We start from the raw sequence: 25,377 nt of genomic DNA, 5'->3' as shown, positions 1-25,377 counted from the left end.
GTCAGATGGTATGCCGCCAGACTCATATATTCTACACACCAACGTGAATAGTCGTTCTGTTGCCACTTCCCCCAATGATTTTAGAAATTCTGATGGAATGTTATCTATCCCTTCTGCCTTATTTGACCGTAAGTCCTCCAAACCTCTTTTAAATTCCGATTCTAATACTGGATCCCCTATCTCTTCTAAATCGACTCCTGTTTCTTCTTCTATCACATCAGACAAATCTTCACCGTCATAGAGGCTTTCAATGTATTCTTTCCACCTATCTGCTCTCTCCTCTGCATTTAATAGTGGAATTCCCGTTGCACTCTTAATGTTACCACCGTTGCTTTTAATGTCACCAAAGGTTGTTTTGACTTTCCTGTATGCTGAGTCTGTCCTTCCGACAATCATATCTTTTTCGATGTCTTCACATTTTTCCTGCAGCCATTTCGTCTTAGCTTCCCTGCACTTCCTATTTATTTCATTCCTCAGCGACTTGTATTTACGTATTCCTGATTTTCCCGGAACATGTTTGTACTTGCTCCTTTCATCAATCAACTGAAGTATTTCTTCTGTTACCCATGGTTTCTTCGCAGCTACCTTCTTTGTACCTATGTTTTCCTTCCCAACTTCTGTGATGGCCCTTTTTAGAGATGTCCATTCCTCTTCAACTGTACTGCCTACTGCGCTATTCCTTATTGCTGTATCTATAGCGTTAGAGAACTTCAAACGTATCTCGTCATTCCTTAGTACTTCCGTATCCCACTTCTTTGCGTATTGATTCTTCCTGACTAATGTCTTGAACTTCAGCCTACTCTTCATCACTACTATATTGTGATCTGAGTCTACATCTGTTCCTGGGTACGCCTTACAATCCAGTATCTGATTTCGGAATCTCTGTCTGACCATGATGTAATCTAATTGAAATCTTCGCGTATCTCCCGGCCTTTTCCAAGTATACCTCCTCCTCTTGTGATTCTTGAACAGGGTATTCGCTATTACTAGCTGAAACTTGTTACAGAACTCAATTGGTCTTTCTCCTCTTTCATTCCTTGTCCCAAGCCCATATTCTCCTGTAACCTTTTCTTCTACTCCTTCCCCTACAACTGCATTCCAGTCGCCTATGACTATTAGATTTTCGTCCCCCTTTACATACTGCATTACCCTTTCAATATCCTCACAGAGCACAACTTAATCATAGCTAACACTTGGTTTAAGAATGAAGAAAGAAGGTTGTATACATGGAAGAACCCTGGAGATACTAAAAGGTATCAGATAGATTATATAACGGTAAGACAGAGATTTAGGAACCAGGTTTTAAATTGTAAGACATTTCCAGGGGCAGATGTGGCCTCTGACCACAATCTATTGGTTATGACCTGTAGATTAAAATTGAAGAAACTGCAAAAAGGTGGGAACTTACGGAGATGGGACCTGGATAAACTGAAAGAACCATAGGTTGTACAGAGATTCAGGGAGAGCATAACGGAACAATTGACAGGAATGGGGGAAAGAAATACAGTAGAAGAAGAATGGGTAGCTCTGAGGGATGAAGTAGTGAAGGCAGCAGAGGATCAAGTAGGTAAAAAGACGAGGGCTAATAGAAATCCTTGGGTAACAGAAGAAATATTGAATTTAATTGATGAAAGGAGAAAATATAAAAATACAGTAAATGAAGCAGGCAAAAAGGAATACAAACGTCTCAAAAATGAGATCGACAGGAAGTGCAAAATGGCTAAGCAGGGATGGCTAGAGGACAAATGTAAGGATGTAGAGGCTTATCTCACTAGGGGTAAGATAGATACTGCCTACAGGAAAATTAAAGAGACATTTGGAGAAAAGAGAACCACTTGTATGAACATCAAGAGCTCAGATGGAAACCCAGTTCTAAGCAAAGAAGGGAAAGCAGAAAGGTGGAAGGAGTATACAGAGGGTCTATACAAGGGCGATGTACTTGAGGACAATGTTATGGAAATGGAAGTGGATGTAGATGAAGATGAAATGGGAGATACGATACTGCGTGAAGAGTTTGACAGAGCACTGAAAGACCTGAGTCGAAACAAGGCCCCAGGAGTAGACAACATTCCATTGGAGCTACTGACGGACTTGGGAGAGCCAGTCCAGACAATACTCTACCATTTGGAGAGCAAGATGTATGAAACAGGCGAAATACCCTCAGACTTCAAGAAGAATATAATAATTCCAATCACAAAGAAAGCAGGTGTTGACAGATGTGAAAATTACCGAACAATCAGTTTAATAAGCCACAGCTGCAAAATACTAACACGAATTCCTTACAGACGAATGGAAAAACTAGTAGAAGCTGATCTCGGGGAAGATCAGTTTGGATTCCGTAGAAATACTGGAACACGTGTGGCAATACTGACCTTACGACTTATCTTAGAGGAAAGATTAAGGAAAGGCAAACCTACATTTCTAGCATTTGTAGACTTAGAGAAAGCTTTTGACAATGTGACTGGAATACTCTCTTTCAAATTCTAAAGGTGGCAGGGGTAAAATACAGGGAGCGAAAGGCTATTTACAATTTGTACAGAAACCAGATGGCAGTTATACGAGTCGAGGGACATGAAAGGGAAGCAGTTGTTGGGAAGGGAGTAAGACAAGATTGTAGCCTCCCCCGATGTTCTTCAATCTGTATATTGAGCAAGTAGTAAAGGAAACAAAAGAAAAATTCGGAGTAGGTATTAAAATCCATGGAGAAGAAATAAAAACTTTGAGGTTCGCCGATGACATTGTAATTCTGTCAGAGACAGCAAAGGACTTGGAAGAGCAGTTGAATGGAATGGATAGCGTCTTGAAAGGAGGATATAAGATGAACATCAACAAAAGCAAAACGAGGATAATGGAATGTAGTCGAATTAAGTCGGGTGATGCTGAGGAAATTAGATTAGGAAATGAGACACTTAAAGTAGTAAAGGAGTTTTGCTATTAGGGGAGCAAAATAACTGATGATGGGCGAAGTAGAGAGGATATAAAATGTAGACTGGCAACGGCAAGGAAAGCGTTTCTGAAGAAGAGAAATTTGTTAACATCGAGTATAGATTTAAGTGTCAGGAAGTCATTTCTGAAAGTATTTGTATGGAGTGTAGCCATGTATGGATGTGAAACATGGACGATAAATAGTTTGGACAAGAAGAGAATAGAAGCTTTCGAAATGTGGTGCTACAGAAGAATGCTGAAGATTAGATGGGTAGATCAAATAACTAATGAGGAAGTATTGAATAGCATTGGGGAGAAGAGAAGTTTGTGGCACAACTTGACCAGAAGAAGGGATCGGTTGGTAGGACATGTTCTGAGGCATCAAGGGATCACCAATTTAGTATTGGAGGGCAGCGTGGAGGGTAAAAATCGTAGAGGGAGACCAAGAGATGAATACACTAAGCAGATTCAGAAGGATGTAGGCTGCAGTAGGTACTGGGAGATGAAGAAGCTTGCACAGGATAGAGTAGCATGGAGAGCTGCATCAAACCAGTCTCAGGACTGAAGACCACAACAACAACAACATCCTCATACACTTTCTCTATCTGTTCATCTTCAGCTTGCGACGTCAGCATGTATACCTGAGCTATCGTTGTCGGTGTTCGTCTGCTGTCGATTCTGATTAGAACAACCCGGTCACTGAACTGTTCACAGTAACACACCCTCTGCCCTACCTTCCTATTCATAACGAATCCTACACCTGTTATACCATTTTCTGCTGCTGTTGATATTACCCAATACTCATCTGACCAGAAATCCTTGTCTTCCTTCCACTTCACTTCACTGACCCCTATTATATCTAGATTGAGCCTTTGCATTTCCCTTTTGAGATTTTCTAGTTTCCCTACCACGTTCAAGCTTCTGACATTCCACGCCCCGACTCGTAGAACGTTATCCTTTCGTCGATCATTCAATCTTTTTCTCATGGTAACCTCCCCCTTGGCAGTCCCCTCCCGGAGATCCGAATGGGGGACTATTCCGGAATCTTGTGCCAATGGAGAGATGGAAAAGAAGTTACGATAACAGAAAGAATGAACTGATGCACACGCTGTTGTTGCCTCGAATAAGTCCGTTCCGTGCCGTACCGTGCCTGACATACATACGTTTGTTCACACAGCCCCCCTACGCCACCCGATACCGTGCCAACTGCTCGACAGCCGTCCACCCCAGTGGGAGCGCCTGGCTGTTTCACGGCTGCTGTGCGCCGTTTTGACGGCAACAGTCCATACCGTGTAGATGCGAAAGGCGCCATATGGCTCACTATACCACGGCCGTGAACACAGTGCCTTACAGACGCCCGCCGGACAAGTGTGAAATGGGCCTACGTAGAGTAAACGTTTTCGCCTCCTGCCACCAAGAAACATTCATAATTCCCGACAATCCTTTGGCCACTCCATGTCCCCATACATCCAAGCCTGTGTACTCACACACGTTTCTCCTCTCGTTATCCTGACCCTTTGGCAGACCACAAAATTTCTCCTCTTACTGAAACCAATGAAACCGATTCCCACCGATTCGTTAATCTCTCGTCAGTTTTCAGCAAAGTCTGGGAGATTCTAAAGTGTTATTTGTGTTTGAGGTGTAGGAACTTTACATGATACAAGTGGCCGAAAGTAACATGCGGAAAGCAATGCAGAGTGAATATCGTTCCATGATTTGGAAGCATACAGAAATTGTCAAGGTAATACTGTACAAATGAATACCTCGAAATATACGATACACGGAATACGTAACGTACTCTATGAGCATAGGACAGGTGGACTAAGAGAGTGAGACAACTGGTCGATAGTGGTCTTGATTAACGAACAATCCTGGCAACTACCTAAGTGATTTAGGTTTGGTTGTGTTGGGTTGATTTGGGGCAAGAGACCAACGTCTTCGGTCTCATCGGATTAGGGAAGGATGGGGAAGGAAGTCGGCCGTGCACTGTCAAACGAACCATCCTGACATTTGCCTGAAGCGATTTAGGGAAATCAAGGAAAACCTAAATCAGGATGGCCGGACGCGGGATTGAACAGTCGTCCTCCTGAATGTGAGTCCAGTGTGTTAACCACTGCACCACCTCGCTCGGTAGTGATTTAGGGAAACCATGGGAAAACCCAAATCAGGATAGCCGGAAGGAACAATTCCATCCTCCTAAATGTTAGCTCTGTGTTTTAATAGGTGCGCTGTCCCATTTGTTTGGTCTGCATTGTACTCTCCATGTCCTTTTCCAAAGTAATTTCAATCGTCTTCACCTCCAAAACAATGAACTCATCCCTGAAAATTAGGCGTTCTTTCCAACTATAACCAATACAGAAGTTAAAATCTTCTGGATTGTTAGGCTGCGTCATGTTTCTTCAAATCATCGTCACTTCGAGCCCTGTGCTGCGAACTTCTTCAGGAACTTGCGGTGTCCACTGTAAATTGAGCACCAATACTCCCCATCCCCAATCAAGGTCCTGACTCACCCTTTACTTTCCTACCTCGCATTCCCCTCATCTAACACCTGTATCCCACCTATTTATTCTTTTCCACAGAGTCGTCCCGCTTCCCTTTCCAACATCCTCTCCAATACTTTCCCTGTTTCAGTTCCTATTAAAACACAGATTCCAAGAGCTTTCATTACATTCTCCAATACTTCCACTATTCCAATTTCTGTTCACAGTTACATCACCCTCTTAATGCAAAGACTGTACATTGCACCATCATCATCTTGTCATAGTACTGAAATCACCTGTTTTAACCTCTTAAATGATTTTATAAAACGTTTTAAAATTATGTAATCAAAAGGCTGAAGAGGCGTTGTTGGGCAGCTAGCTGTTCACCCCTAGTAGGGAGAATGTAAATAATAGTTGGCTTAAAAAACACACAAGCAGTCTCCGCGATGAAGTCTGCCTGCAATTGCAGCAGTAAAGTCAGTAGTTCTGTCACACAAGGCGTGGTCTCGCACACCCAGAAGAAATTTGTTGAAATGGACTCCGTCCGCAGAAATATGTATATATGCACCAGCAATTCATAACTGATGCACGTCAGACGTTTCTAATATTACATTTGTCAGATAGTTATTGATGCATTTGATTCTAATAACGAAGGATCATCATTGTCAAATATTTGGCTATACGTTCGATCCTAACGACCTGGACGATAGTCCACTTACGAAACCTGTGGCTTCCTAAAGACGTTCCAAAAAATTTACCATGTGCAAAGTATTATCATTCACACAAGGAAGGAAAGTCACAAGAATGTTGAAGTTAACTAACACATGTATTGGAAAATGTCTTTCCATGGGGTGGGAGGCCTGCTTATTATTCTGTCTCAGCTGTTACCCTGCTGGTCAAAATGTATCACCAACATCATCTGAGATGTGCTGCACTTTATGTTAATGTAGAATCAGAGCAGCAGATCACATCACATCACTTCTAAGACGCACCACGTAGGAATTATCCGAACAGTCGATAGATGTGATGTAAATGTACAGACAATCAAATTATTACAAGTTCAGAAAAAAACGAATGATTTATTGAAGAGCAAGAGCTTCAAAAATTGGGGAAGTCAAGCGGTTATTCGACCTGGCATTGACTGATAGTGCTGATGAATCTCCTCCTGAGCCATATCGTGCTAACTTTTGTCCAACTGGCGCCTTAGATCATCAAATCCCGAGATAGTTACAGAGCCCTACCCACAATATTCCAGACGTTCTCAACGGGGGAGACCAAGGCAGGATTTGTCAGCACGAAGACAAATAGCAGAAACCCTCCCTGTGTGCGGGAGGGTATTATCTTGATGAAATGTAATGGTTCGTAATGAAAGGTAACGAAACAGGGTGTAGACTATTATCGATGTACCACCGTGTTGTAAGGGTGCCGCGGATGACTACCAAAGGAGTCCTGCTAGGAAAAGAAATGGTACCCCAGACTCCACTCCCTAGTTCTCGGGTTGTACTGTGGGCAACATACACATTGGTATCCCAACTATGTCTGGGGCGTCTACAGATACGTCTTCGGTCTCAATCTCATTTACTGGAATAGTATTGTCTTCAGTGATGAATCCCTCTTCGAAATGAGCCCCGATGACCAGCGAAGACGTCCCTAGAGACGGGCCAGACAGCGGTGGGATACCAACCTGACAGTCGCCCGTCATTTTTTTTTTTTGGCTCACCAGTCTTCTGACTGGTTTGATGCGGCCCCGCCACGAATTTCTCTGCTGTGCCAACCTCTTCGTCTCACAGGAGCACTTGCAGCCTACTTCCTCAATTACTTGCTGCATGCAGTCCAATCTCTGTTTTCCTCTGCAGTTTTTGCCCTCTACAGCTCCCTCTAATGAAATGTAAGCAACTTGATGTCTTAACAGATGTCCTATCATCCTGTCCCTTCTTCCTTGTCAGTGTTTCCAACATATTCCTTTCCTCTTCGATTCTGCGCAGAGCCACCTCATTCCTTACCTTGTCAGTCCACCTAATTTTCAACATTCGCTGTGGCACCACATCTCAAATTCTTCGATTCTCTTCTGTTATGGTTTTCCAGCAGTCCATGTTTCACATCCATACAATGCTGTGCACCAAACAAACATTCTCAGAAATTTCTTTCTCAAATTAAGGCCTATGTTTGATACTAGTAAACTTCTCTCGGCCAGGAATGCCCTTTTTGCCAGTGCTAGTGTCCTTTTGATGTCCTCCTTGCTCCGTCCGTCATTGGTTATTTTACTGCCTAGGTAGCAGAATTCCTTAACTTCATCTACTTTGTAAACCATAAATCCTGATATTAAGCTTCTCGCTGTTCCCATTTCTGCTACTTCTCATTACTTTCTTCGATTTACTCTCAGTCCATATTCTCTTTTCATTAGACTGTTATTTCCAATCAGCAGATCCTGTAATTCTTCTTCACTTTCACTCAAGACAACAATTTCAGCAGCGAATCGTATCATTGATATCCTTTAACCCTGAATTTTAATTCCACTCCTGAACCTTCCTTTTTTGTTCATTGTTGCTTCTTCGATATACAGTTTGAACAGTAGGGGCGAAATACTACATCCCTGTCTTAAACCCTTATTAATTCGAACACTTCGTTCTTGGCAGTCCACTCTTATTATTCCCTCTTGTTCTTGCACATATTGTATATTACATTTCTCTCCCCATAGCTTACCCCTATTTTTCTCAGAATTTCGAACATCTTGCACTATTTTACATTGTCGAAGGCTTTTTCCATATCGACACATCCTATGAACGTGTCTTGATTTTTCTTTAGTCTTGCTTCCGTTATCAACCGCAATGTCAGAATTGTTTCTATGGTGCCTTTACCTTTCGTAAAGCCAAACTGATCGCATCTGACACAACTCTCACTTTTCTTTTCCATTCTTCTGTATTTCATTCTTGTAAGCAACTTGGACGCACGAGCTGTTGAGCTGATTGAGCGATAATTCTCGCACTTGTCAGCTCTTTCAGTCTTCGGAATTGTGTGAATGATATTTTTCCGAAAGTCAGATGGTGTATCGCCAGACTCATACAATCCACACAGCAACATGAATAGTGGTTTTGTTGCCACTTCCTCCAATGATTTTAGAAATTCTGATGGAATGTTATCCATCCCTTCTGCCTTATTTGATATTAAGACCTACAAAGCTCTCTTATTCTGACTCGTATACTGGATCCCTCGTCTCTTCTAAATCGACACCTGTTTCTTCTTCTGTCACATCAGACAAATCTTCCCCTCATAGAGGCCTTCATTGTACTCTTTCCACATATCCGCTATCTCATCTGCATTTAACTGTGGAATTTCTATTGCACACTTAATGTTACCACCCTTGCTTTTAATGTCTCCGAAAGTTGTTTTGACTCTCCTATATTCTGAGTCAGTCCTTCCGACAATCATTTCTTTTTCGATTTTGCACCTTTTACATTTTTCCTGCAGCCATTTCGTCTTAGCTTCCCCGCACTTCCTATTTATTTGATTTCTCAGTGACTTGTATTTCTGTATTCCTGAATTCCATGAACATTTTTGTACTTCCGTCTGTCATCGATGAAGTATTTCTTCTGTCACCCAGAGTCTCTTCGCAGTTACCATCTTTGTACCTATGTTTCCCTTTCCAACCCGCCATACGGCCCGACAACCTGGATTGATGGTCTGGTGTGCCATTTCATTCAATAGTATGACTCCTATGGTTGTCACCCGCGACACCCTTACGTGACAGCGATACGTCGACGATATTCTACGCCCTGTTTTGTTGCCATTCATGGCAAGCTATCCTGAGTTCACATTTCAGCAAGATAGTGCCCACCAGAACACGACGAGTGTTTCTACCATTCGTCTTCGTGCTTCCTAAACCCTACTTTGGTTTTAAGGTCGCCGGATCGCTGACCTGATGAGAACGTCTGGAGAATTACAATTAAGGCCCTGCAACCATGTCGCAATTTTGACTATGTAACGCGCCAATTGGACAGAATTTGGCACGATGTCGCTCAGGACGACATTCAGCAAGTGTATTAATCAATGCCAAGCCGAATAATTGCTTGTATAAGGGTTAGAGATGGCCCAACGCATTATTGACTTGCTCAATTTCTGAAGCCCCGTGGCTGAATCATCCAATTATTTTCAAATTGTAATCATTTGTTTGTCTGTACTTGTACATCATATCTATCAATTTTCGTCCCATTCAGATAATTCGTTCGCTGTGAGTCACTAATTTTTTTCTTAGAGTGTATTTAATAGCTATTTGTACGTAAGTCTTATCAGGAGTGATATAAAACTGTAACTGCACCGTCGTTTATGAAAGCGAGGTAAAGGCACGCTTAGACAAAACATGATCTTTTTCGTTTTAATGCAGGATCGGCTACGTCGTTGTTGGGTTGGAACAAAGTTGGGGTAGTAATTTAAAAGTAATTTATCCGTAGACCTTGTCAGGCGTGATATAGCACTGTAATAGCATTGCCATTCGTGGAAGTGAGATATACTCACGCCTGGAAAATAACATCATCACTTACGTTTAAGCCAGTGTCCGATACGCAATCATTTGTTCGGACTGGAACAACGTTGTGACCAACTGTCACCGGTTTCGTGAGGTATACTGAGGCATTAAGGTAGGATCCCTCTTCTTTCCTTAACGTATTGTGTCAAGAGTAATCTGTGTCGTGTGAATGACTTTCATTAGAGGTTATGCTATGTAGCGTTTGTGTTGCTATGGCTAGATGTTTAGGAGGAGGGAAGGAAGGCAGTGAAAACCTATGGAGGAGGCAGAGAGACCGCTGCTTTCCGAGCGGACTGCCCTGCTTAATGTCGCTATTCGCAGGGTGAATTACTTGCCCTCACGCCATAAAACATGGAGGCGAACTTTGGGGCACCTTGGCACAATATTGTGAAGGACTATAGGTCATCAGATTTCTTGCTCTCGTCAGCGAGATAATAATGACGAACCATATCTTACGTCACCAGGTTTCAAACAGGATGTCTCAGTAGAGAGCAGAGCTGTATTAGTGTCCTTTAGCGACCTTAGGAACGAATAAGGAGTGCCTGAGCTTTGGATATGTCGGGAGGAGGATGTGGATAACTAAGTCACTGTCGGAAAAAGCAACAGGAAGCTGTAAACCATAGCCCTGAATAAGCAATAGATTGTACATGAAATTCTTTTACAACCTCAAATGCAAACTGCAACTGGGATGTCGGTTAATAAAAATGAATTTCATTTAATTGGCAAAAATCGTTTATGGAGTACAGTGGTTGGTAGCCGGTTAATAAAAATGGATTTCATTTAACTGGCAAAAATCGTTTATGGAGTACAGTGGTTGGTAGCCAAGCCTGCAGGTTGGGCCATTATATTTGGCTACGTGCGGCACTCGTACAAAGTCCTCAGTACGTTGCAAGTTCCAGTCAGACGAGTGTTCTGTGTTGCTGTTCTTGCATTATGCCAGATGCCAGAGACAAGTAAATTCGAACTTGGGCACATTGTCGGTGTTCGTACGATGGGTGCTTCAGTAAGTAAGATTTCCGAAGTGTTTGGTGTTACAAGTGTCAGGGTATAGCAGATCTACACCGCATACAGGGAAACTGGAAAAAAAAATCATCTAGTAAATCACAACGCGAAAGGAAGCTTGTGTTGAGTGATCGTGACGCCTAGTCATTGAATAGGATCGTGACGAAAAGTAAGAGGACAACAGCTGCAAAGGCAACTACGGAGAAGAATATCGCACTCGCGAACACTGTCAGCGCCAAAACAATACGAAGGCCCCATAAGCAGAGAACTGCACGGCAAGCTCAAATTCCAAAACCACTCAACAGCGATACAGATCCCCACCCACTCTCCCAAAAAATTGTTCTGAAGCCATAAAACCTGGAATGGACAAATGGTACAAAATCTTTTGACAGGATGAGTTTTGTGTCACACTGTTTCCAACTTCTCGCCGAGCTTACGTCCCAAAGTGAAGTATGGCGGGGGTTCGATGATGAATAGGGCAGCCGTATTGTAGAAGTGTAGGTTTCCACGGTCCCCATGACTACTCTACATTATGCCAAGGATTATGCCATTACTGCCAAGAATTATGTGACAATCTTGGCTGATCAGATCCATACCACTGTGCAATGTTTGTTCCCCAATGGTGAAGCTGTGCTCCAAGAAGCCAGAGCACCTGTTTACACAGCTGGCATCGTCCAGGACTGGTTTTGTGAGCACCAGGAGGACCCTGGAATCTCCACTGGCCATCCCAGTCACCAGATCTCAACATTACTTAGCCTTTGTGGTCGACCTTGGAGATAATGGTGATCGCTATCCACCTCAGTCATTGTCACTTGAACCTGCCACTATTTTGCAGGGAGAATGGTATAAGATTTTTTTAGGATAAAATTCAATCATCAGTTGCAAATAAATTTTTATTGCTCTTTACTGGTTTCGCAAAACTAATTTGTCATCTTTGGAAGCTTACAAAACAGGGATATTATAAACCTTCACGCCTTGGCTACACATTTATGTCAAGTATAAAAAGTAACAGAAACGTAGTCAGTATTGTTTTAGCAGATGGCAATATCTTCTTCACAGACGCATAGTGCCATCGTGTATTCAGAAATGTACGTAATGTATCTGATTATTTTAACCACTGATGGACAGTTTACAGTAACTGAATCGTATCTATGTATCTGTTTTGCTAGCGCCAAGGAACGTATATAAAAGTATACGTAAAAGATATAACCAAGATACGTAAAGAAGTTGTATGTAATACATTTTAAGAACATACACATAGTTTTAATATATAAAAGAAATGGGCTAATTTTAAAATTTTGTAAGATATGATACGCAATCAAAATATTGTCCGTTTTTTAATCTTTTGAATTTAGGTAGTAATGTTGTATATTTCAAATTCTTCTAAAACGATATGTAAAATTTCCATGTTAAACAAAGATGGAAGAGGAAGCGTGTGTTTCTCTGTTTTGACACGTTCTGCAAAATTTGACGCATATGAATTCTCGCTGTCTTTGTTGAGCAAGTGCTCAGAAAAGCGGGTCTTAAATGCCTACCCTATCTGTTCTATATAAAAACTCGGACATATATATCATAAAACTCTCTTTAAAACCATACTGGACCTGTATTTATCCATTTCGAGAAGAATGGAAGTTTTTTTGAATGGCAACGGTTTTCCTAACGTGTATTAGGTATAATAATTGTTATGTTTTTGGTGTTTTCTAATTTTTGTTTTCCTCCCCCCCCTCCCCCCCCCCCTGTATATAAAAATAATGACATGCAGAAACCTGTTGTTGCTATATTTTCTATTTTATTTTTTTGCGCAATGACATTTACAGTCTTCCATTACCGATTTCAAGTGAACGCAACCTTCATCTTCAGAACATTATATAGAATTACAGTCTTAGATTCGGTGAGAGCTGTGCGTGTAAAAATATAAATGCTAACATATTTACGAAGCAAATAAATAAAAAAATCGCAAAAAAATGAATTCACATGCTACAAAAACGGTAGCTGGTTTGTAATACGCACGGTGAATATAGAATCTTAGCCCTATTCGAGCAGTACACTTAATTCACGTGACCGAATTGTCGTCTAAGGCACAGTTTTTTCACTCTTGTTGACATGTTTCAGCCACTTAAATGGTAATTCTGGCGCACTTCGTATCGCAGACCGCAGAGAAACTCGCTGTTAAGCCATAAGCAATGTGTAAAGATCACTTTGCTCACGCGGTCTGCGGTGTCATTCTGTAGGATGCTAATAAGTGCCCATGTCCGCAGGTACAATGACGAAAACCCACCAGCTCAGCCTGCTGATGATCATCCTGTGCGCCCTCTGCCTGGCCATCGGGAGCGCCAAGGGGCAGAAGAGAGTCGACTGCAGGTCAGTTTTGTTACTGTCTTACCTCGAGGCTACCTGTCCTCATTTTATACTCTTTATATTCCTAATTCGTTCGAAAAATCTTTCGAGAACAATAGCTTTCGTTCTCGATCCTAATGTTACCTATAAAGAGGGCACAAAATTTTGAACAGAAACGTGAAGGAAGCGATTATCTCAAGTGTCAAATGAAAGTAAGGCGTCTTCTACCAAAGGAAGTTTCCACACACGTAGCTACACCCGATAAAAATAAAAAACTAAGCATTTTTACAAAAATTTTTAATATCAAAATGCCCTCCCTAAGTTGTAGATAAATGGGAAAAAATCGCAAAATATACATATATTAGGCATACTACCAACGAAGATCAGAGTGGCTAACTTGTAGATAAAATTCTTTTATTTTTCAGTCTCAGGTCGCGCTATTGTTGTCATAACCGGTTTCATTCGCATACAAAGTCATCAGACTATCTGTTTATAAAGAAAAAAGAACAAGGTAAAATGCTAAGGAAATAAATTATAAAGTCAAGTGAATTTCTGAATACAGCTAGAAACATTTGAATACGTTGCATAGGAGCTGGTCAGAGTAAAACTGGACAGGGCAGGAGATGTGCTCGCAGTATAAATGTATAAATGCTCTTTGATTGGTCCAGCTGAGGACCACGGTTAACTGCTTAACAGAATAAAGCTTGTTACTTTTCACTTTTAAACATAATGTTAAACATATTTACAATATAAAATTTATTGCAATACAATATACCGTTTCCTAAGAAGTATGTGACTCACAAGAGTTTGAAAAAAATTATTATTTTGTTTTAAGCTTGATTCTAAATTGTTTTTGAGGAAATTTATCAGTGTTACAAAGTGATAATTTTAAATTTCAGTCATTAAAGTATTCGAAAAGTTCAGAAAATACAAAAACACACAGGAAATAAAGTTCTGCATCACCCCTTTATTTCGAAATTCATGGCACAGAAAAAAATGGCTTTGAGGCTTGCGTTTGTATACATTTTCAATGTGTCCAGTTCTCTAAATAAAACGACTGAATCGTCTGTTTCGCATGGGGCTTTTTCACAGTACTGCTGGGCAACGTCGGTACGTGATGGGACGCTCCCTTGCTTGGATACAGGCTTGAAACCGTCTTGAAACTCATCAATGAGAACATCAAGTCATCCCTGGTCCAAACTGCCCACTGCTCAACGGCAGTTCTGCATGCAGATTACGTGGTAGTTGTCGACGCCTATAAAAAGGTCGTTTCAATCGATCCAACACATGTTTAAATAGGTTCAAGCCTGGGGAACAGGCAGGCCACTCCGCCCACTATAACCTAACATCCTGAAGGAACATTACGCAAGAACAGCGCGATAATCATGTCAATTATCATTCCTCAAGATGAAACTGTCATCAAAATATTAGCGATAAGGTCGCACTATCGGTTGCAGAATCTCGTCCCTGTAACGTAAATTAGCGAGCTTGCCCTCAACTACCACCTGATGTACACGGTGGCCCCATGTAATGCCAGCTCAGGACGTCACTCCACGACCATTTTGTTGCACATGTGGAACAATGTATTTGAAGTGTTCAATATTGTCTTGTTGCTCCAAACACACTGTCTGCGTTTATCACAGTATTAACAATCCGAGTATCACCCATAAACAACACCGGACGCCAATCCTGTGGTGTCCATTCTGCATGATTCCTTGTCCATCCGTTACAGAGTCCATGATGTAGCGGTGCATGATGTGGTGCTCGCCATGGTCCCGGGAACGGAGATTCGCAACATCAATCGTCTCCCAAGAGTTTGATGCAACACATGACGTTCTTTAGCCTCTTCGAAGGCCAAATTCACTCCTGCAGCGCTCAGTCCACGGTTCCTTCCGTTCAAAAGTCGTGCACCTGTCGAACGTGGACGACCTGTGCGGCTTAAGTCGTCAACACTGTCAATTGGAACCGATTCCACGTCCGCACCACATCACTTTGACTCCGGTGCCCACGTCGAGCAGTTTCCCTTGTTTACAAGCCTTCTACGCAAACTGGTGCTTTGCTTTCAACAACCGATTCAAGTGCAGCCCGCAGGTAGAGCTGGTGATAATTGTGTGTATGTTTACAAATAACGCCAGGGGTTACCTTCTGATCGGTACATTGGCAGTCACGATAAAAGCACACCTGCGCGACTTATCAAGGTGAAGCAACACATTTGTCGACGCTGCCAATCCTTTGATTGTCCGCCATTGGTATCTGAATGATCAGCGCGACGGAATGTCATACCTAACGGCCTGGGTTCCATTCCCAGATGGGTCGGAGATTTTCTCCGCTGAGGGACTGGGTGTTGTCCTTATCATCATCATTTCATCCCCATCGACACGCAAGTCGCCGAAGTGGCGTCAACTCGAAAGACTTGCACCAGGCAAACGGTCTATCCGATGGGAGGCCCTACCCACACGGCATTTCCATTTCCATCGTTTGATTTCATTATCCAGAAGAGATGTCTGTCTTTCACTTTGCGCGCGATAACAGCAGCATGAATACATAAAACTTGACTAAACAGACATCTAGAAATATCGGCGCAGGAACGACCTGCAAAGCCTCCAGACAAACCCGGTCAAGCATATCGGAACAATGATGGTTCGGGACTGGAAACTGCTCCACTAACGTACTCGGGAGACTGTTCGGAATCAAGTTTTTGCCATGTTGGAGAGCATTAACTGGATCGACATATTTGTAGCTCCCTCGTCTTCTCTAACTATAGTAGACTCAACGAAACATTGGATAGATTTATGGTGGATTTTCACTAAAGATAAAAGAAGCTACTTTTTTTTAATTTCATCAATTATAAATTTCTTTCTTGTCTCTGTTCGCAAAAGGATGCAGTTTTTCACACATCCCATGTACCACAACAGTTCTAGATCATAAGAATTCGTTGTTCTCATATGAATAGAAAAAACTGTGTAATTATTTTAAGTTTCCCAAAACAGAAAACCCATTGTTTTTAAGATAGTATTTCGCTATACTTTTCAATAATAAAGAAAACATTGCACAGTTAAGTCCTGCTTTTTACTTTATCATTGCAATTTTCATCACAATATAATGAAATGATCAATTGCAAAATTTGTTGATCCAAGTGAATACTTGTCCAGTATGTAACACAAGAATTTAATTTCTGAAGATAAATCCAGCAAACAATCACATTAAGTGTTGTTTACAGCAGAACTGTAGTCAATTTCGAGGGCTTGTGAGTATAATGTCCTCCCCTACCTAAATGGCATTAGAATATTAAAAGAATTGTTTACATGATACGAATATGAGGCTTCATTTATCAAGTATGTTATCACGTTGTTATTTTGAACGCGACATGTCATTTTATGATATCTGCGAATGTAAAGGAACAGTACGTAAAATTCATTGATGTACAGGGTGGGCGGCTATTCTTGAATAAACGAGGGCGGAACAGCATTTAAATAGACATATTTTGCGTTTGGGTAGCAACACAGAAACAATCGGGTATCTACTGACTGAATAAGAAACGTGATGACATACGTATTTCATGGCCACAGAGAAACACAGAGGCCTCCAAGATGGGGATCGTAACTGACACAAGAGGCTTTCAGTCTCCTGATGCTAGGTTGCTCGAATAGCTACTTTAACAACTAGATATTACTATTTTTCATGGATAGTATTCACTGTCCTTGATGTTTCTTGCTTGGAAGGTTAGTTGTAGTAGTATGAGAAAATACATGTGGAGTACATGTTGACTTTTGTAACTGTTAATCTCTTGTTCCTCAGGATGTACCCGTTCGCACCTATCTGCCGAGGGATAATGACGAAGAAGAGGGATGTGGACAGCACCGGCGTCGCATCTCCCACGATCGAGTGAGTACTCCTTGGCCGCCCTGATTTCTTCGCTGAAACCACTCTGGTTTTTCTTCACCACAGCTAAGTGCTGATGTGAAGCCAGTACTTTCACACAAACTAATTTACAAGTGATAGTTGTGTGCAAGTATATATAAGAAAAGAAATTAAGTTCTGTGATTGTGATAGAATTGTAGGCATGTGCACTCGATGCAACAGGAAAATAAAAATAAATTGACATTTCGTAAGTTACACGTTGCAAACTTATGGACGTACTTAAAGCAACACTAGCACTGGAACATCGATTAAGTCAACATACAGATCCACAATTTTTATGGAACAGTCGTCAGGTTCAGATCATTAAAAAATGGTTCAAATGGCCCTGAGCAATAGGGGACTTAACTTCTGAGGTCATCAGTCCCCTAGAACTTAGAACTACTTAAACCTAACTAACCTAAGGACGTCACACACATCCATGCCCGAGGCAGGATTCAAACCAGCGACCACAGCGGTCGCGCGGTTCCCGATTGTAACGCCTAGAACCGCTCGGCCACCCCGGCCGGCTCAGATCATCTACATCTACATCTACATACATACTCCGTTATCCACCAGACGGTGCGTGGCGGAGGGTACGTCGTACCACAACTAGCATCTTCTCTCCCTGTTCCACTCCCAAACAGAACGAGGGAAAAGTGACTGCCTATACGCCTCTGTACGAGCCCCAATCTCTCTTATCTTATCTTATCTTATCTTTGTGGTCTTTCCGCGAAATGTAAGTTGGCGGCAGTAAAATTGTACTGCAGTCAGCCTCAAATGCTGGTTCTCTAAATTTCCTCAGTAGCGATTCACGAAAAGAACGCCTCCTTTCTTCTAGAGACTCCCACCCGAGTTCCTGAAGCATTTCCGTAACACTCGCGTGATGATCAAACCTACCAGTACCAAATCTAGCAGCCCGCCTCTAAATTGCTTCTATGTCCTCCCTCAATCCGACCTGTTAGGGATCCCAAACGCTCGAGCAGTACTCAAGAATAGGTTGTATTAGTGTTTTATAAGCGGTCTCCTTTACAGATGAACCACATCTTCCCAAAATTCTACCAGTGAACTGAAGACGACTATCCACCTTCCCCACAACTGCCATTACATTCTTGTCCCACTTCATATCGCTCTGCAATGCTACGCCCAAATATTTAATCGACGTGATCATAAAAGCGAGTGACACTAACCTGCGAAACGATATACCATACATAGTGCACGAGCACTGGATAGATTCAATGTTGACGCCACATAATGACATTTCTTTGGATCAATCAAAATAAGTGATTATGAATGAAAATAAAATTTAATTATTCTCACAATATACACTGAAGAGCCATAGAAACTGGTACACCTGTCTAAATTCGTATAGGGCCCCCACGACCACGCACAAGTGCCGCAACACGACGTGGCACGGACTCGACTAATGTCTGAAGTAGTGCTGGAGGGAAATGACACTATGAATCCTGCAGGGCTGTCCACAAATCCGTAAGAGTAGGAAGGCGTGGAAATCTCTTCTGAACAGCATGTTGCAAGATATCCCACATATACTCAATAATGTTCATGTCTGGAGTGTTTGGTAGCCAGGGGAAGTGTTTAAACTCATAAGAATGTTCCTGGAGCCACTCTGTAGCAAATCTGGATGTGTGGGGTGTCGCGTTGTCCTGCTGGAATTTCCCGTGTCCGTCGGAATGCACAATGGACATGAATGGATGTAGATGATAGACAGGATGCTTACGTACGTGTCATCTGTCAGAGTCGTATCTAAACGAATGAGGATTCCCATATCACTCCAACTGCACACGCCCCACACCATTACAGAGCCCCAACCAGCTTCAACAGCCCCCTGCTGACATGCAGCGTCCATAGATTCATGAGATTGTCTCCATACACGTACACGTCCATCCTCAGACCAGGCAACATGTTTCTAGTCATCAAGAGTCCAATGTCGATGTTGACGGACCCAGGCGAGGAGTAAAGCTTTGTGTTGTGCAGCCATCAAGGGTGCAAGAGTGGGCCTTCGGCTTCGAAAGCCCATATCGATTATGTTTCGCTGAATGGTTCACATCCTGACAGTTGCTGATGGCCCAGCATTGAAATCTGGAGCAATTGGCAGTAGGGTTGCGCTTCTGTCACGTTGAACGATTCTCTTCAGTCGTCGTTGGTCCCGGTCTTGCAGGATTTTTTTTTTCCGACCCCAGCGATGTCGGAGATTTGACTTTTATCGGATTCCTGATATTCACGGCACACTCGTGAAATAGTCAGGCGAGAAAATCCCCACTTCATCGTTACTTCGGAGATACTGTGTCCCAACGCTCGTGCGCCGACTATAACACCACTTTCAAACTCACTTAAATCTTGATAACCTGTCATGTAGCAGCAGTTACCGATCGAAGAACTGCACCAGACACTTGTTGTCTTATATAAGCGTTGCCGACCTCAGCGCCATATTCTGCCTGTTTACATATCTCTCTATTCGAATATATATGCCTATACCAGTTTCTTTGGCGCTTCAGTGTATTTATATTCACGTACCAAATGCAATTAGTGTTTCTCGTAAATTTTAGCTAAATTTCCCAAACTTGTAAATATAGCTGATATATACGACTAAGTGGAATTGTTGCATCAGTGCGACAAAACACAGCCACGAACTGGATATACTTCTATTAACCCTCGAAACGCGTGAGTCAGCATGTGCCAGCAGCACAAGAGCATTGTCTGTTCTTTCGGATATTGATGCATCGCAACTGCCTCTGTGCCACTATAATAAATGTAATAAACTAAAAAATGAAAAGAATTTGTAACAAAAGTGGATTGTCCAGGGCCTCGCCGAGATGGGCACACCAGTTCCCGACAGCTCACCGAAATGAACTACCTTCTGATGTGGCCAGTGGGCTTCTTGGATGGGTACCATCCGGTTACGCCGCACGCTGTTGACACTTTTCATTTTTCCTTTATGGCAGATGGGACAGGAGGTGTTTTGGCGTTAAGTCCTTGATCACCAGACTTGGCGCCAATGTCCCGGATTAAATTCGAAACCTCTGCGCAGTGTCTCACGAAGGGCACACAGCACTGTTGATGGTGATCGTCCATCGGATGGGGACGTTATGCTCTGCGGCCCTCTTGGTCCTCTTCAAGAGTAGTAGTCTATTTGCCGGCACAGGGCTCATCCTATGCATTCTCTCCTCATCTCCACAAGAACATGAGACTACACTACACACGCACCCATTACAGTCACCTACACTTAACATAGACGTTTACATACAAAACTCTCCTACAAGGTGAAGGAATGTTGCCTGCGGGAGCGATGGATAAGGAAACCCTTTCTAATTAGGTGGATGACGTTCCATTCTGGGTCTCCTAGTCACTCATGCCACACGACTTTATTGTAATATTTGACGTTGAATGAACTATTAGCTCTTTCCTTCAATGGTTCAACAGTGTGCTATCTGCTAATCATACCGCACATAAAATCAAAACAGCTGAGAAAATCCGATAAGCAATAGCACCTACTAAAACGTAGTATATTGAAAGCATAGTAGAAGACGAAAAATTAAATCAAAACTGACTCAGCTTTGAATGAACACGCGGTAGTTTCCAATATGCACTGTGACCATTAATTCGTGTTGTTAATTTTAAGCGGTCTTTCAACGACATCATTTCAAATATAGCTTTGTTCATAGCAATCATCATCTTAATGTTATGTTAAAGTGATTACTCAATAATGTTTGCTGAATAAACTGTCTTTAGTATCATAATTTTTGATGGCTTATCGGTTGCGTACAGCTAGCAATTCCTAGTTCACTGTCCGTTTAGAGCTCAACAGACAAGTCTACAAAGAATTAAAAGTTCTTAGAAGATTCTTACTCTTGAGCCTTTGGATCATGTCGCCGGCAGATGTGGCCGAGCGGTTCTAGGCGCTTCAGTCTGGAACCGCACGCCCGCTACGGTCGCAGGTTCGAATCCTGCCTCGGGCATGAATGTGTGTAATGTCCTTAGGTTAGTTATGTTTAAGTAGTTCTAAGTTCTAGGGGACTGATGACATCAGATGTTAAGTCCCATAGCGCTCAGAGCCATTTGAACCTTTGGATCAGACAGAGCTGCTGAGTGGGGAAGAAAGGAAACGCTTCTGTTTCCACATCGAATGCGGTAATCCTGTGTGTCACGTGACGGGGATGCCGGATGACTTGTGACCTCGCACTGGCCGTAGGCGTACAGCTCGACACAGTATACGCAAGGCATCAGCTCATTTGACCGCGGCTGACCTTTAGGCGCCCGACGTAGGCAGCTGTCAACCTCAGACGTAGCGTGAGTAAACAAAATTCTCAAGTTCCACTGTATCAATGGTATACAATGAAGACTCGGATCAGCAGCAAACAGTGCCACCGAAATCATCTGCCGTGACCGGCAGCCTACTTGTATAGTGGTGTACAAGTAAGACGGCGGGGTGTGACGCTTTCTGCGCAGAAACCGCTGGCGTGTGCTCTTGGTCTGTTCCCCATACCACACCCCAACCACCTTCACCATGCCTAATCCAACATTAAAATCAACGATAAGTGTTCTACGTGGTCCCTGAACCGCACGGTACAGACGCGGCGGCCGAATGATGATATTGGCTGGAACGCCACATGCTACGCTGACCCTTGCCTCTCTACACATGGCGGAGAGAAACAAGGCTGTGCCACTCAGGCGAATGAATTTAGGCTCTGTCTGCGTATGACGTCACGTGTGAGACAATCACTCGCCGTCCTCCATACGAAGAACAAGCGAAAGCTCATTTAAGAACCATTTATCGCTTTATGTACACAGATAGAATGTTACAAGAATGAAAAGACAATTAAAGATAAATTATAAAAATATTCTGAGCTTCGCATTGCTTAATACAACAAATTCTGTCGTTTTTAGTATGTTAGCGCATACTGGAGATCCTGCCTTTTCCGTTACAGCACGTAAATTTTAGGTTTTTTATCTGGTACAACATTCTTTTCTGTTTCATTAACTCGCTCCCCCCTCCTCTCTCTCTCTCTCTCTCTCTCTCTCTCTCACTCTCTCTCTCTCTCTCTCTCTCTCTCTCTCTCTCTCTCTCTCTCTCTCTCTGTGTGTGTGTGTGTGTGTGTGTGTGTGTGTGTGTGTGTGTGTGTGTCCCATTACCCAGAATAACGGCTGGGATAGGATTTTAATTGAAACTATTATTGTTCCCAAATTTACTTATATGATTACACAAATATAGGATGTTTACTAGATATATCATTATGTGAAACAGCCAGTAGTTAGTAAGAAATGGCACTTGACGTTCCTATTTTAATTTTTCACCTTAGTATTATCAGCAGAATTTCCTAACTTATCCTCTCTTTAAACAATCTAGAGGTTAATGTTTCTAATAAACTATTTCTTTTAAAAAAGTTTATTTATAGCGCTGGGATAAAATAAAGAACTTTGATGTGGAAACTTGTTTAACATATTTCCGTAAGTATTGCTTCTTCTGTCAGTTTGCTATTCAAATGTTACCTTGTGTGACTGATGACCATAGATGTTAAGTCCCATAGTGCTCAGAGCCATTTGAACCATTTTTGTTACCCTTGTGTGACTGATGACCATAGATGTTAAGTCCCATAGTGCTCAGAGCCATTTGAACCATTTTTGTTACCTTGTGGAGGTGTCGCAATGAGACGCAACTCCTAGCACAAATTAATCTACCTGCCGTTTTTCCTGGACCAACATCTATGATGTTCTTTTTCTAATTTTTAAATATGTCTTTCATTTCGTAATTTTTGGACCATCGAAAATTTACAAGACACTGTTACGTCGACACACATCGTTAGTGATCCTATAGCCATTGTATGAAGGCGATGTGTTACATGAGTCATCATACGGAGGAGTTTAATCTGCTTCTTTATATGTGCAGGGATATTTATTTCTGACTTAGAGGGCGACTAAGTAACGGCGTCGTTCACTGCGTATTTCATCTTCCAACTTTTACAAGCTTATTTCATGAAATTCCAGTTCTTCATTATACCTACCCACAACTGCACAGTCCTTCATAAACTTCCTGAAGATCTTGCAATGAAACAAACCTCCATACATTCCAGCTGTACGTTATCAATCTTATCTCCGGAAGCACTCAGTCTTCGCAGTCTTCGCAGTCTTCTTCGTTCCTTTTATGTTAAACGCGGTCAGTGAAAACGAGTTTCCATAAGTTACCAACGCTGTCTATATACAAATTGCAATGCATCATGATGATGATAGCTTGCGCTCATACTTCCAATGTAAGAGAAGAAATTTTCGAGTATGACATTCTGGTTGTTTTACAGTCAGCAGGTAATTTGGTGCATAGCATTCTGCAGATGTCGAGATACATCTTTTAACTAGTGCGGGGAAGTTAAAAGTCATTTGAGAAGGGAGTTTATAACTGGAATCATACACATTTTCTTCATAAATTCAGTGATTTATTAGATATCTTTTCCTGGTCAATAATTTGGATCCGAAACCATTGTTCTCTCTTTTGTAGTATGTACCGTTTAAATTCAAATCAGTTATTGAATTTATACAACCGACCTGTAATAAAAAGCATTCGTATTTGAATGAGAGAACAGCTTAGTTGCAGTATTGATCTTTCGATAATCTGTCACAAACAAATGTCTGTCCTGTGCTTAGACCGTCACTTTTAAATCGCTTCTTTGTTTTCATGCCGGCGGCTGTGGCCGAGAGGTTCTAGGCGCTTCAGTCTGGAGCCGCGCTGCTGCAATGGTCGCAGGTTCGAATCCTGCCTCGGGCATGGATGTGTGTGATGTCCTTAGGTTAGTTAGGTTTAAGTAGTTCTAAGTCTAGGGGACTGATGACCTCCGTTGTTAAGTCCTATAGTACTCAGAGCCATTTGAACCATTTGTTTTCATTTCCTACAGGCAGACATTATTTGCGTCCTCCACGTCTCCAGACTAGACTCATTTATGCGATAAATGGTTCCTGGCAAGTATCAGTAAGTGAGCAGCATTAGAAGAAACTAAAACTCTTCTATGAGGGTCGGCAGGATAACTGGAGCTATATTATTTCACTGATTCACTTTTCGTCTTCCTGTCTTATTTGTGTATCCATAGATAGCAAGAGACAGCCAAATTAACAACAGAATCAGTAACATCAACACTGGACAAAAAGGCTTTACGCGACTCGAACAAGCGCGGACATCCGAACACGTGCTTTGGTTCGTGCGTGACGTCGCAGCACTTGTAGTGCAGGAGGAAGCATGTGCGCTAGCACACCGTTGCCTTCCTTCACAACGGCTTTTGCACATCGCTCCACCTCCCTCTTTGTTACACGCGCACCACAACAGCAGGTGTTGATGTCGGCCTTTAGGGATTATAACAGCTAATAGACGGGCTAGCGGTGCAGTGAAACACTCACCAATTCAGTGCTGTACAACAACTAGTTATCAGGGCATTCAATAGAGAAGAACTTCTTCGTTATTGTTACAGGAGGGACCTCTGCTCACAGAAAAACACGGAGAGCAGGGACTACATCACCTTTGTACACATGAACAGATGTCACAGTGCAGTCTGGAAGACACTGATGGCAGGATGTTAGTGGTGCACGTAGAACGCAACGTGAGAAGATTTATCTTTTTCAGGCTGATGGTGGAGGTTTCTCGTGTGTGGGATGTTTACATGGAATTAAAAAGGTCCATGATTATCGACCATAGTATCTCACTAGCGAACAGTACAGGAAGAAACTAGCTACTAACCTACAAAATTCATTTGTTTGTTCACTTACAGCTCTCCGCAAGCGAGCTGTAGCTTCAGGAAGAAGATGCACAAACCCATCGCTGCTTATATTTTGTAATAAGTGTCTGAGGTTACCACCACGGACATGAGGGTGCTTATGCTGGGCATCCAGTTAACCAGGCCTCAGTGCTAATAAGAAAATAATGAAACCAAAAGTATCCGGACATTTCTATTAATGCGGAATTGGCCTAGAGCTGTCACGAAAGGACATGGATTACTCACTGCATGTCACGTGAGTAACAAATCCATCAACGACTTGTGAATCCTAATTTTGTCCAAGACAACTGTTGGTGATGCAACTGTGCAGTGAAAACGCGAGTGAACAACCACGGCCAAGTTAAGACCAAGACCAGGCAGACCTCACAGAGCGGCATCAGAGACCGTCGAGTAGTGATGAGGGAGGTGGTTCAAAATACGGTGAACCATCATAAGTTTGTTC

At 42.3% G+C, this 25,377-nt stretch overlaps 1 protein-coding gene across 1 annotated transcript in view; it reads left to right on the top strand.

Moving 5' to 3' along the window:
• Positions 1-25,377, top strand: part of LOC126252752 (uncharacterized) — a 318,238-nt gene that overhangs the window by 219,883 nt on the left and 72,978 nt on the right. The window contains exons 2-3 of the mRNA XM_049953660.1: positions 13,188-13,290; positions 17,065-17,151. Of these exons, the coding sequence (XP_049809617.1) occupies positions 13,193-13,290; positions 17,065-17,151 (185 nt within the window). The 5' untranslated portion in view covers positions 13,188-13,192. The remainder of the gene's footprint in view (positions 1-13,187; positions 13,291-17,064; positions 17,152-25,377) is intronic.

The sequence above is a fragment of the Schistocerca nitens genome, chromosome 4 (assembly GCF_023898315.1).
Source record: "Schistocerca nitens isolate TAMUIC-IGC-003100 chromosome 4, iqSchNite1.1, whole genome shotgun sequence".
NCBI classification, from domain to species: Eukaryota; Metazoa; Arthropoda; class Insecta; order Orthoptera; family Acrididae; genus Schistocerca; species Schistocerca nitens.
This window is presented reverse-complemented; position numbering and strand designations above follow the sequence as displayed.